Below are 14645 nucleotides of genomic sequence, written 5' to 3'. Positions count from 1 at the left end.
AGATCTGTAGTGTTAGTGAAAATAAATAAATAAATAAATAAAATAGAAAAGTATCTTCTACAACAGGTGAAGTTGACCGTTTTCCATTTCTCACTATACACTGCTTAGATGTCAGTCTAAAACGAGCTAATACTCAAATAACAAGAGCTGTATATTGGTTCTTTCCTGCAGCGCACCGTTTAAGCTCCCTAAGAAGTAAAGATAGTTGCCGTGGTGCAAGGGAGAAGAAAGCAGCCCACCAGTGCACACAGAGGCTGCCATCTGTAGCACTGACCCTGCTCTCTCAGCACACCAGGACCCACCAGACCATGCTAATACAGTCTGGGGGTGGAAGAGGAGAGGAGTCACCACTTGGGCACTCATAACCTAAATTTTCTGCCTGGCAGAACCACCACACATCCTGGAGCCTCCCAGCACTGCAAGAAAGCATAGAGCAGCTTCTGAAGTCTCACTTTCAGGAACTACATCATTCAACACCATGCAAGACAAGGCAAAGTCAGATACCAGCAGTAGCCAGCGCACTGCTGTAGGCACTGTGCACAACAAACCCCACAGCTTCAAGGTTTTTATCTTTTACTCCATCTTATCAAGATGGAAAACATTGCTCTAGGAAGCCCAGCTCAGCTTGAAGCTTAGCACTGCTAGACAAAAAGACTATGGGTTCACAATAAAATCACAAGAAGTACAAGTTTCTGTGCCTTGTTTAACTATTTCAGCTCTGCTCATGTGGCAGACTGTCCTCAACAGAGTGGGTATCCCCACTGGGACAGACACAGATGGCCGCAGAGTACCCCATGAATCCAAATCCAACCAGCAGAGAGCTTCTGTGAGTACACAGCTGCCATTCCAGGTACAATCCTTACTACTCAAACCTCTTTTAAACATAACTAAAAATCCCACAAGTTTATTCTATAAATCAGATCCCAGTTGCAAACAGATCCAACCACTCTGAGATTCACCTCCTGATGACACTCCTCCGCTAGTTCCTTTTCTCCTTTCCACGACTAAGTAGCCTTCCCTCCTTTCTGCTGTTTCCCATATGGTTACATGAATGCAGCAATTAATATGCAATTAATAAAATGGTGCGATCAACTGCTTTTGTTCACAGAAGCAGCTGCTCTGCATGTTACGACATAATTAGACAAATTAAGATGTACCGCTTTTGTCTGCAGCATCACTCACGCTTAAATGTCACTAAGCCTATTGGCATTTGGGATTATTTTAAACACATCTTGTTTTATTAACACTAAAATTTATCACAGAGGCAGATTTATAAGCTGCCAGCTGTAGGGGACAGTCAAGTGCAAGTCTGCTTCACCTCCAAAATGTTTGCACAAGCAACTCAAGGGTTAAGGGCAGAATGGGGCTCTTCCAGAGAATAAGGGAGAGGCAGCACACCATGGTACTACTCCAAAGGGTTGTTATTGAAGCTTTTGGCTTCCCAATAGCGTGGGACAATGACGACAAGGGAAGGGACACTCTACAAAGAGGGGATGGCATGGAGAAATAAGGGAGCAGCAAAGAAGATTTCTGCTGCAGGAGCACTACAGATGAGCCTGGAAGTGCAGGAGCCCTGACCAGCACAGTGCAGGCACACAGCTGCTCTGGAATGAGGAGCAGGGGAAGTAAGTGACCTGCAGAGATCTGAGCCTACAGTGCACACCACAACAAGCAACTCCCAGTGAGATCTACAAACACACTACTCCCAAAAGGTTCTCACTCAGAGCGTGGTGATGCACTGGAACAGGTTTTGCCCGTTCCAAAGAGGTTGAGGATGCCCCTGTCCCTGGAGGCATTCAAGGCCAGGTTGGATGTGGCTCTAGGCAGCCTGATCAAGTGGTTGGCAACCCTGCCTGTGGCAAGCGGGTTGAAACTACATGATCTTTGACCCAAGCCATTCTATGATTTAAATAAAATGAAGCACTATGGAGCCGTTTGAGTCCACATTAGCTACCATCCTCAGCCACAATCTTCAAGACACACCAGCTTCACATGGGACCCTGTGTCACCCAGCAGAAAGGCTGTTATTTAACCAAGTTCAGAAATAACTTTCTAGAAATTAACAGGTTCCTTTGCTTTGCAAGGTACTGGTGGCTTTTTCTAGCCAAATGAACAAAATTTCCAAGAAAACCCAAAGAACACCAAGAGAAAAGTTGGGGACAACCCTTCTTTAAGACAAGCAATAAGGATTATATTCAAGTTCCTCCTTCTCTTAGAAACAAACCATCCTTGTGTGTGCTGTGTGTGCCAGCTGCAGGGCACAGGCCTGGAGCACCAGCTGAAGCTGGGTGCTGGGCTGGCCAGTCACTTGCATCGTGTTTTGTGAGCAGCTCACCACTAGCAGAGACTGAGCCCCGCTGTTACTTACAACATGGGAGGCCACAAAGACGTGCTCAGTGCTCCACAAGGCCAGGCTTGGGAGAGACGCAGAGCGATGTGGTCTTTGTTTCACAGCACTAAATGAGAGGGCAAAGAATGAAGCCTCCCAAGCCACAAGGATTTTGGCATTTTCATTAATATAACATCATTTAATTGGAAAATTTAAATCTCATGGCTGTGGGAAAAAAAACCTGGGGGGGGGAAAAAAACCAAAACATAACAAATAGTGAAAAATAAAATACCTGCTTTGGTTCAGAACACCCTATTAATTTATAAATAGATTCAGTCATTATCCTTTCAAATTCTGCCTGCTTTTCCACACAATACACAACATGTAGAAAGGTCTCGGATTCGCAGCTAAGACAGAGCTGTTGTCCCTCAAAAGGGTAATGAATGAAGAAGAATAGAGCATTCTTTCATGAGCTACTGGGCAACAAAACATGAAGAAAAACTTCCAGTAACTGAAGCTACTGTTCAACAAACATTAAAAGTAATCCAACACTGCAGTTGCTCCCTCTCACGTTTGCGGAAGAAGAAAAAAAACCTCCACAACTCTTACCAAAACATCATTAAAAAACAAAGAAAACCAGACTGATGCAACAATTTAGCTATGTTAGCATTAAAATGCCTTTAAACATAGGAAGCTGGATAAAACACAGAGCAGAGATGCTGAGCACAAGAGGCAGGCAATGCTCTGAGCAGGAGGTGGCAGCATTTGGAGGCAGCAGGCACTGCCAGCAGGCTCTCACCAGTCCAGCTCACACTGCAAACAGCTCTGCCAGGCCTGGTCAGCCCAAAGCTTCAGCTTTGCTTTGCTGCAGGAAAACCAGCCATAGCCACACAACAGTGCTGAAGTAGTTCCACAGTCATGGATATGCATGAGATGCTGACAGTCCCTCCACTACTGTAATGCTGTTCTTCCTCTCTGCAGGAAGGCTCTGAGAAGCTGTATTCCTAAAATCTGGCTTGTTTCAATCAAAACAACACTGAGTTGCTAATGCTCAGTCTCCACTTCATGCCTCCCTTATTTGATGTTTTCAGTGGACCAACTGCTAACAGGTGAACGAAGCCACCAAACCCTAACCTGGTCCTGTGGTGGTTGTGGCTGCAGCACCCCAACCAGAACACACATGTGAACACTGTCCAACAGCAGCACTGTGGTGAGAAGGAGCACTGGAGGCTAAATGCTCCTTGATGAGGAAACTGCCCCCAGGCACAGAGCTCAATACTTGGGCTGCCTTTGTGTTTGCAAACGACCCCAATGCTGCCCAGGGCATTTTCTGCCTGTGAAACCTCTACGATGGGGTTCCCATGGAGGTCGTTATCACCAGAGATAATGCTGGCCAATGAGCACCTGCTGTGCTCAGCAGCTATCGCTTGACCCATTCCCAGAAAGCACTTCCACTCTGAAACACTTTTGTTCCTTAAAATAAACATTAACGGAGGTTAAAAGCAGCACCGGTCTCCCTATCTCAAAGAGAAATAGGACCTGTCCAGCCAATAACACTTAACTGATGGCTTAACTGCATTTTCATTCTTTTGCCTCTGAGGGCTGAGGAGGAACACAAAGGAAGGCAGCCAGAGGGCAGGGCTGGCACCCCTGCATAAGTGTGAGCACTGGTACTGGCATGGCCAAGGCAGGAAGCACTCAGCTGATCTTTCAGTGCACAGTTTAAAGGATTCAGCATTGCATACAGAAGCTTCAATGGTTCATAATGCCAGCAGAATCATAAGAATGGTTTAAGTTGGAAGGGACCTCCAAAGATCATTGATCTCCAACTCCCACACTGTGGGAAGGGTTGTCAGTCATTAGATCAGGCTGCCCAGGATTGTACCAGACACTGGTGAAAATCAGCCCATGGAAACTAACTATAAACTTTTACATACGTAAGAGTTTATCGCTGGGGCATAGAAATTACTTTTAAAAGCTTTGGTAAGTCAACACTAAACCACAGAACTGCCTATATATGTGCTATATTACAAACCATCTACACTACACAAGTGTGCATAGTTTTTAAAATAGTCAATAGAACATAAAGGAATTCTCTCTTTGCTAGGAAAACACTTTAGAAATAACAACAGAATGAATACACCTGGACAGGGAGAGCAGACACTCCCACCGCATACCTGGGATCTCAATCCCACTATTTAGACGCAAGAAAATTTCTTGGGCACTTCACACAGTTATTTGTATTATTTCAACTCTGAGGCCATCAAGTTCTCACCCAAGAAGCTGAAAGGTGCCTTGAAGAGACTCAACTGTTTACATGCAAAACCAATTATTTCAGTCCCCAAACTTCTTCAGTCCTGCTCTGCAGCATCACTGGGTTGGCTTCCCAACACCTCTGTGTGGGTGCCTTTCTGATAGCTCCCCTAGAATACAGAGGCCATGGAATGGTATGTGCAGCATAACAGAATGCAGACATGTGTGGCTACATCTATCGATCTGGTAGTAATTAGATGTTGTCAGATGACCAGCGCAACACTAATGAGGAAAAGAAAAATCAACACAGTTGTGAACATATTAAAAATAGGAAAGAAAAAAAAGAGGCCTAGTGTGAGAAAGCCAACCAGCTGGGTTGTTTTTGCAGTAGAAAGTTCCTTTGTCTTGTGAAATTTTGCCCCATCATGATAAAACACACTTTTTAGAGCAACCATTCCATGAACAGCTGGGTGCCTTTGCTTAGATGGCCAGAAAAAAAATGAAGGCAAGCAATAAGGCTAAAAGTGAAACAGCTGAGCATTACCATTGTCTATCCTCAGCTCGCTCTCCTTTTCCCCATCTGTATTTGCTAATGAAACATGAAACTATAGAGATTTGAAAAAGAGTGAATCATCACAATTCAGAAATTCTTTCTTCTCACATTCAGGGGGAAAATAACCTTTAAGACCCAAGGTTATTCAAAAGTAGGTTTCTTTACTCATCGACTATGTTAAAAGATCTTTGAATTTCAGACCTTTTTCTTATTTCTCCTGGACCTTTCATCCACTGATTATTTCTACAGCTTTCAATTAGAGCACCACATCAACAGCTCCACTCAACTAAACCAGTAATTTTGCTAAGGGGGAGCACTACTGAGCTGAAAGCAAGTGTTCAACACCTCTCAGGCACAAGCAGAACACACGCATGAGGGCAGTGCCATGCAGATCTAGCTTTGCTGGCACACCTGTGTATTTACACACATTTTCTGAAGTCAAAATATGTTCTCTTCAGAACAAGATTCTTCCCAATTTCCTCATTCTCTAATAGAGTAAGAAAAACATGGATGTCTTCTCCACTTACAAATACACTTTACCTATTTAGTCCTTTAATAGTAACCACAACACCCAACAAAAAGCACGCAAACTTCCTTACTCGGCCAGAAGCTGTCATCCTCCTTTCTCAGCAGTTTCCTCTTGAGGCGCCCAGGCAACTTGGGGTACGCATTGCCCATCTTTCCAGCATGCAGTGGGATGAGTTCCTCCTCATCCTCATCCTTGCAGCCCAGCTGCCACTTGCCGCTGCTGAGGCACCCAACCATGGGCTCTGCAGGCAGGCAGCGCACATAGGCGATCATTGTGCTGTGCTGCTCTCGAGGATGGCCCTGCTGTCCCCAGTGGCTAGTTCAGTGCAACAGGGAGTGGCCAGCTCAGAACCCGTGAGCAGACACATTCAAAGCATTATGAAGGAGATTTTTCTCCTCCTCTGCTTAAGAGAAGATAGACTATTCGGTTGCATCCAAACCGTTTTGAGCAAGGTTTGGCTATCCGTTAAAAAAAAAGAAAGAAAGAAAAAGAAAAAACAATAAAAATCAATCGTCTAATGAACAGCTTGCTCTGGTTGCTGGGTTCCCAGCTGCTGCCCCTGTCTCACAGCACAGAGCCGGAAATTATCAGCTGCACAGAGCTGTGACACTGAGTTGTCTCTCCAGGTTTCTCCCTTCCTGCTCCCACCCGAGCCTGCTGCTCCTCTTAAGCCTTATCCCCGATTATTCACCGCCCTCTGACCAGCAGGTACTGGGGCCATACACAGATGGCCACAACCAAGAAGCTTATTTAAAGCTAACGGGCTGTAATCGCTAGGACACTGACAGCCAGAGAACCACCACTACTGGGGCAGGGATCTGCCAAGAGCAGGAGTGTTTGCATTTGTCTTGGATGTGAGAGCAGAAAAGACATGTCAGATAGAATAAACGAAGTACTGCAATTTCTGTACTTGGATTTTAGGAAGAACACTCCTTTTCAGAGTCAGAGTCCTTGTAATCATTGAGCAGCAGCTATTTTTCATGGTAGGCCACAGTAGCAAGCACAAAATACAAGCAGTTCTCACTTTGTACTCAGTTAGTACTACCTAAATAAATAAATCCCACAACATCTCTAGAGGAGAGGCATTATTCCTATTTAAAGACAAAGACAGCCTCAGTGGGATTTAGGAACCTGCCTACAGAGAGGAAAAGCCAGGATTACAATTGAGGTCCCCTCGGTTCCCTCATCCACAAGCCAACAGGCTCCGGGGCCTCACCCAGAGTCTGCACTGCTAAGGAAGTTTCCAAGCTGGTTTCCACACCAACCCTAATCTCGCATCCTACATACTATCTTCCTTCAGGGCTCAGGAAGCATGCCTTTCCTGGGCTTTGCAGTCAGCCCACAGCACTCTTGGATCGGGACTGCAAGAAAAACAACACAGAAGGACTCACACAAGCCCCATAGAACCTTTTGTCCTCAGCAGCTTTCCATAGTTTGGTTTTAAAGTCTGATTGTTTGTGAGGCAACACGAGAGGATATGTGTTTTATAAAGAGGACAACACTAGAAGTCTACATAAAGTACAGCTGAGCCCAGTTCTGGGTCTGCCTCCTTAACCCTTCACAAACGCTATAGTCACAACCTATACCATTTGTGAGAGGCCACGGCTCTGCAAAGAGGCACAATGAAATGTCAAGAAAATTAGTTACATCCTTTTTAAAAGATTTTTTTTTTTTGCTTTCTAGCTGATAGCTAGGGCAGAAATATCACTGCTTAAGGAAAAAGCAACAGCATGTCAGGTGAGACACAGCTCCCGTGCCTCCCTGACACCTCGCACGTCGCCTGCTGCCGCCTGCAGCTCTGGCCCAGCCTGGGAACACTGTGTGCTCATGGGTTGCCTGCGGCACAGCACCATACAAAATGCACCACCCAGCAGAAGGCGTCTGCAGAACTGAGCCAGCAGTGCTGGCAATGGAGAAGTGAGTAAGAAGCCGCCTTGTTTGGTAACTGTTTGTTGCTTTTTTGTTGTTGTTTTTTATTTTTTTTAATGTTCTGCTACTTTGCAGAATGATCTGAAGAAGAAACTGTCTATGTATAATGGTTTACAGATACCTTATGTGGTTGAATCTCGGCAAACTTGCAAAGTGAAGACGGGTCTTTGAAAGAAAAGTGCCAGAAAACTTTAATGAATAGGGATGAAACAAGCCTTGTCTACAACCTAATACTTTTTGGCAGGCATTTCAAGTGTTGGCACCAATAGGGGTGGACAGGAGAGAACGGACCAACAGGACAGGCAAGAACTGCCAGCACAGTGGCTCTTCCACATGCACAAAGGGAACCCAGGGGCACCAGCTAAATGCTGGTCATGGGGCACTGAGGCAAAGACAAATACACAAAGCCAAGTAAATTTACTCATCAGACTATGAGAAAGAAATGGTGATGAATACTGTCTGAGTTCAGCGCTCTCATAAACCACACATATCCTTACGTCCACTGGAATAAATGGGTGTCTAGACAGCCTTCCTAAGGGGGCAAATCTCCACAGGTGCTGCTAGCAACCCAGCTCACATACACAAAAGCTCCTGAATGGAGTAATATCTCTGTAAACCACTGAGCTGGCACAGTGCTTACTGCCTCACCTCTTCAACCGATACTAGGAGGGTCCAAGGAAGAGTCTGGCTATTAGAAATGAACAATATTTCTGAAATCGGTGTTATTATGGAGCATGCAGCGAAAACAAGGATGCAATAAGATAGAGGAAAAAGGCAGAACTCAGTGTTCAGCAGACTGAGATGTTCCCAAGCACTTAACAAGATGACACAGGATAACATATTGGCCTGAAGACCCAATAACATTTAACATGCACTTCTCTAGACTACAGATAAACCCCATTAACCACGTTCTCAATGCGTGCTCACGTAGTAAGGCTGATGTACGATAATGGGATCAGGGCTGAAATCCAGTTTAACAAGTATATTTACCATACGGCAGGCACTAATGTCCACACAAATTTTTCACTTAAAGAATAAATCTGTCCTCTGACAGCAGGAAGACCTTGGCAACACGTACAATAGGTAACACATATGATACATGACCCGATGACGGTTATCTCAGCTATTAGAAAATAGAATAGAAAATCATAAATAGTTGGGAAGAGGATTCCCTGTTGGACATGTGAGAAAGACACTGTCTATCTTACCAACTTTACCCTTTGCCCTCTCCTCCAAAAATGCTATATAAACAATTACTTTATGCTATGCATATATGGAACAATAATCTGATTGCAATTTTCACCTGAAATCTTACCATAACACTACTGAATAGACTACACAATTCTACTTCAGCTAAAGTGCTGTTTTATCTTTTTAAACAGACAGAAGTGAAGCTGTTCATTTTTTCCCAGCCTTGAGCTATTGTTAATGAAGAGACTTTCCTAAATAGCATTTCCTTTATTACCCTTTTTCACACCATTTAAAAATTGAACTATTAGTAATCCAAGTCTGAATGCTCTGAGCAGCTTGTTAGACATGCATATTTATCCTTTTATCAGCGTATTTCATTTTTGCTAAGCCATCTCTTTACAGGCTTATTAGGGAGAGCTTGAATAATTGGGGAAGAAAATGATTACATTATACTGGAAACAACACTTGGTCTAAAGAAAGAATGTTGTTAAGAGTTTGATGGATGCCTCCAATTGTGACTAACTCCATGATTACAAGAAACAAAATAAAAATACAGCCAAGGAAAACATCAGTACTTTTATCAGACATGCCTACGTGCTCCTGACCTCAAAAAACAGCAGTGGTACTGATAACTTACTACATGTAGGAGTTTTAAAAGCCTGTAGGATATACATAATGGAAACAGGGGATTAGGAATCACAAAGTATGGGTGTGTCTGTCCTACTCTGTTATCAACATAAGCTTCAAAAATACACATAAGAAATTCTATCACGCATCTTTATGCACAATTTGTAGATCTTCTGCCTAGAAATAAAAGGTAACATATACAATGTAATAAAATAATGCCACAAAAACATACACAACAATGCATAACAAAAACATGAAATGAAGTAATTTCCAATGCGAGCCCAAGAGTCACATTAGAAATTAAAGGGAGCTGGTAGAAATCCACAGGGATAAACTTTGCCCTCATTAGACGGTGATTCTATTTTTAGCAGTAAAGGGCTGATGTGCCCTGGGCTTTTTGGCTGATCAGCTGAAGGTTCAAATTGTAGGTTATTACAAATAATTACAGTTCTATGTAAAACAAACAAGTAAAAAATATATGATTTATACCTTAAACGTATTATCACAGAATGGTTTGGGTTGGAAAGGGACCTTTAAGATTATCTAGTTCCAATGTATTTCACTGGAGCCACCTAACACATAGTAAACCTCAAAACAATTCTCCCAGAGGGCAACGATCCCCAGACTGCAGAAGGACAACAGGTAACACAGCAGGACCACAGCTGTGCCTGACTGCAGTGCCCCAGCGTCTCCATTCTGGCTGTTGCCAGCTCCTGGGGGGAGCTGGGACATGCTGTTCTCCCAACTTCTTCCTCTTTTTTGTGCATTAAACATTTGGTGCATCTCAAGTCCTGCCTACGTTCATCAAACATACAAGCAGCAAACAAAGGAATTTCAAAAAGCAAGAGAAAAAAACCAACAACCTCGAGGTATTGTAATTCCTTTTTTAACTGCTAATCAGTAACTCAAACAGGAAGGGAGCAGGATGTACCAGCTTTGCCGTTTCTGAAGCAAATCAAACATTGGAAGAGCTCTTACAATACCGAGAGACATCAATGAGCACCGGTGATGAAAGGGCTGAGGCAGGGTGGCTGCCCCACAGCCGGGTGCACTTGGAGCTCCATGCTGTTACCCCTAAGAACTCTCATGCAATTGTTTTCATTGGCTGCTTGTGACCATACAACATGTATCTAGCTTCTATCTTCCTTTCTTTTTTTTTTTTTCCCCTTTTTTCTTTTTCAAGGACTTAAGTAACTAAAATCAACATAATACACTGTGAAAAAGCTACAGCAAGCATTACCGGCAACTGTGTGCGTAAGAAGCTAGATGCAACACCCTGAAGGTAATGGTGTTTTGCCACTGTGGCTCCTGGAGCAAGGGCTGCTGCTCCTGGGCAACCCTACACCACATGGAACCTGCAGACCTGCCAACACAGCAGGCACACATATCACCTGGACACAACAGATAGATAGAAAAAAAAGAAGAGAAAATAAACCAAGAGTTTTAAAAGCCTGTAGGATATACATAATGAATAATCAACATCTCACTGGAAAGCTAAAACACCTTTGCAAACTTTCCTAAGTTTCTTCCTTTCTGCATTTTCCATCAACTCTGTCCCTATTTACAAAACATCTTCTCCAGTCTCATATTTACTGTGAGCTCAGTACAAACACTCTTCCCAATAAACCCATGCAGAGATTGCTCCAAATCTTTGCTTCCACCAACTGCTTTCTTCTGCCTCTTCAGACACATATCTCTTGCATTATGATCTGGAACTATCCTCCCATATCTCCCCGCCTCATCGACTCTAAGAAAACCCATTACTTTTTCTTCCATATCTTAATTTCATTTTTTTCCTTTGCTGTTATGTAATAGCCTTCTGTAATTATAAGTGTTTTGAGAGACACCGTGTAAGTAAGATACTGGACTCACTTGGCATTACATTATTAACTGTCCCCAGGAAATTAAAAATACACTTGTGTGTTGCTATTATTAATCTTTACTTTCAATTTGAGGATCTTCTTAGGAGCAACAAACAGTGCCAGAAGCTCAATATCAAATCTTGATTGTTGCTTTGGAGTATTCAAATGACAAAGTAAAGCCAGCATTATAAGCAGCAGATAGATCAGAAATAAGACTTGTTAAGATGAAGAGTTTGGTTGGTGCTTTTTACGAATCAGACTGCCTTTGTGAAGGGGGTGATGCGTATTTGGGAGAGATGACAGAATAATCAAGAGATATGACACTTCTGAGGGACACAGAGAGGCACTTCTGAGGAGAATCTGTTACTAGCGGCAGTATCACAGCAGCCACCCTTGCAGCCTTGATTGAGGAACTCTGTTCCTCACCAGAGGGCAGCAGGCATGGAACTGGCTACCCAGGACACCTCTTTCACACATAGGGCTTGAATATGGGTGGTCCTGCATGGAGTCATGATGTGGACTTGATGATCCTTGTGGGTCCCTTCCAACTCAGGATATTCTGTGATTATGAAAATGCAAAGCAAAAGATGATTCACCAGAAGCAGGGTGAGAGGGCAGCTGCCCATCCATAGCCACAATGGATAGCCAAGCAGGCTATTAGAGCACAAACACACAACACAAAAATGAAGGAGTCACACCTCTAACAGCTTATTTCACAACTCGTATTAAATGATGATAGAAAGTTGATGGGTCTGCTTATTAAACTCATTACCATGGCAACAAGAAAAGAAAGAAGTCACCTCCTTTCTCCCATTGGATGCCTGAAGAGGAAAGCATCCTTCTGACTCCAAGCAGCAGCAACCTCCCTTCAACCCAAGAAGCTTACCATGAGACACAATGCATGGGAGGGCTTCAATATAAAAACAGAGCAACTTGTGCTACTCTACTCTATGCTGCTATCAAAAACATCCACCCAGAGGCTGCCACCCCAAGCCCATGTCCTTCTGTGCAGGAAGTTCTGCCCAGCTTCTCTACTGGAACTGACACCACAGAGAATCAAGGGGGCCCTCAAGAGTAAAACAATGGAAAAGACTTAACGGATTCCAATTCATATCAAGTGAGGTCATTTTTTGCCATGTATTTCTAGAAGTGCTTCAATTTTGTACCTCAGAATGTCTCCTTATGTTTACATAAAATACTGCCCTTAATCTTTACATAAAAAAAAGAAAGCAATAATACTAACATGCTGGTGAAGGAGCGAGGATGCTGAACCTAATGTATAAAAAACCCAAACAATTCAATCATCACGTTTTTCACTGCACAGCCTGCTATTGCCAAGCTGACACACAGGTTTTGGTCAAACATCAGCTCAGCCCCCCCTTGCACCCACCCCCCCTTCCCCTTCTGTGCCACCTCCCTGTCCTATATCTCTGGGCAACGCCACAGGCACTGGGACCTCACAGTCACCACTCCCAGCTATGAGTCCATTTCCCCTAGTACTCACTAATGTAGATTTTCCTTATCACTGCTGTGTGTCACACACTTCTGCCAGCAGACTGAGGAAAGCTTATCTCTCAGCAAGGTATACTGAAAGAAGTAAAACAATATTTTATATCAAATATACTAACTTTTCAACCTAAAGTGTCACAGTTTGATGAAAATCATATTTATGCAAGGTAAGCCAGCTTAGAATCCATTTCTTAAGAGTTATGGCTAGATACATCCTGCATAATTTATAACAGATCACAAAACATATTTCTTTCCTTAAAAAAAAAAAGTAAGTGAATTCTGGGATTTGTAGATATGCCATCAAATTCCAGTAGAAAGAGTAATGACAAAAATATGTGGCCACTACCATGGAAAGATTAGTCTAACGAGGAGCAGTACAAAGTTGTAGTATTGCAATCCAGGACAAAAAATCACACTCTAAGAACGTTTGTGACTCCAGGGATCAATAATATATCCATATGCTGTGTAACTTTTAGTATCCATTACATAAGCCTTAATTTTTACAAAAAACATTGATTTCTTCTTTTCCTATCTTTAACACAAACCTTTCTGGTTTGCTGCTTTAGGCAGAATACCAAATTAATGGTTGAAGTGAACTGTTCTTACAATTACAGCATTGGATTTTGCTACAAAATGATTTGAACACATGTGGTAGAAGTGTTCCAGTCTACCAGTAACTTTTCCTTCTTGGCAACTGGAATTACAGCTGAGAAAAAAACACTACCAAAAAGTAAATCGAATGGATGAGATTCACAATGCCACTTGGCTAGAGCAGCAATTTGAACACCTGCCACAAGGAAACACACCAATTAATATATCCCATTGTCAACAGGTTTCAATATCAGTCTGTTCACTAGAAGAACATAAAATGGAAAAACAAATATCTGCAATTTCAAGCAATGCTGTCAAAAATAAATCCCCCTCTAGATTACTCTTCCCATACTGACATGCTTGTGCCAAGGAAAGATTTTCCCTTAGACAGCTCTGACAGAGCAACGCAAAATTAATCACAGGCCATATAAAAAACACAAATAAATACATGGAAAAATCTACGTAACTTTCCAAGTCTATACTTCCAGTAATTTCAGAATTACATATCTTGAAATTACATATTTTGACAGAATATAACTTCTTGGGACTACAGATTGTGTTAAATTTGAGGCCGAACAGATCAATATAGATTTTTTTTGTACTCTGAAGTCACTCAGACTTTACACATATTTTATCTGTCCCCTTAGATTTCTTTTGAAAGGAAAAAAATAGAATCATAGAATCACCAAGGTTGGAAAAGACCTAAAAGATCATCCAGTCCAACCGTTCACCTATTACTAATATCTCCCACTAAACCATGTCCAGAATGTATAAATGACAGTAAGTTTACACAAATGAGGATGGTAATTCAAGACTAGACTCCAAAACAATGAAACTATGGCACGCTTTCATACTTCAATTTCTATTTGTAAATTTCCCAAAGCACATGGCCTTTCCATGCATGAAATGATTTACGCACATATCCACATGAGCTTGTACGTATATATGATATGAAAATGAGAGCAACCTCTGATCAGGAGAACAACACAAGAATATCTTAGATCTCCAGCTCAGATCCAAGCTGTTCAACCCAATGGGGTCGAGTACACCTCATGGCAACAATTCCATGTCAGCCATGAGGCGGTGGCACTGTCTTTGGAGTCATGCTGCTGCAGAGCATGCCCAGAGTCACAATGGTACCAGTGGACATGCCAAGGGCTGAGGAAAGATAAGGCTTTGAGAAGAAATCTAAATCTGTTCACGCAGGAAAAACAAGGTGTTTCAGGGGTGAAACTCCACGGCACAGAAAAGTGATGTTTTGAAGCCTTCAAA

The 14645-nt window shown here is 42.7% G+C and overlaps 1 protein-coding gene across 11 annotated transcripts in view; it reads right to left on the bottom strand.

Annotated features, from left to right (window-relative positions):
- Nucleotides 1-14645, bottom strand: part of NHSL1 (NHS like 1) — a 152193-nt gene that overhangs the window by 52584 nt on the left and 84964 nt on the right. Inside the window, exon 1 of one of the 11 annotated variants that reach the window (XM_032443271.1) lies at nt 5735-5951. The exons of the other annotated variants lie outside the window; for them this stretch is intronic. Within the exon in view, the coding sequence (XP_032299162.1) occupies nt 5735-5936 (202 nt within the window). The 5' untranslated portion in view covers nt 5937-5951. Of the gene's footprint in view, nt 1-5734; nt 5952-14645 lie in introns of those variants that run through there. 11 annotated transcript variants of the gene reach the window in all.

This window comes from Coturnix japonica, chromosome 3 (genome assembly GCF_001577835.2).
Source record: "Coturnix japonica isolate 7356 chromosome 3, Coturnix japonica 2.1, whole genome shotgun sequence".
In the NCBI taxonomy this organism is placed as follows: domain Eukaryota; kingdom Metazoa; phylum Chordata; class Aves; order Galliformes; family Phasianidae; genus Coturnix; species Coturnix japonica.
Note: the sequence above shows the minus strand (reverse complement) of the source record. Positions and strands in the feature narration are given on the sequence as shown.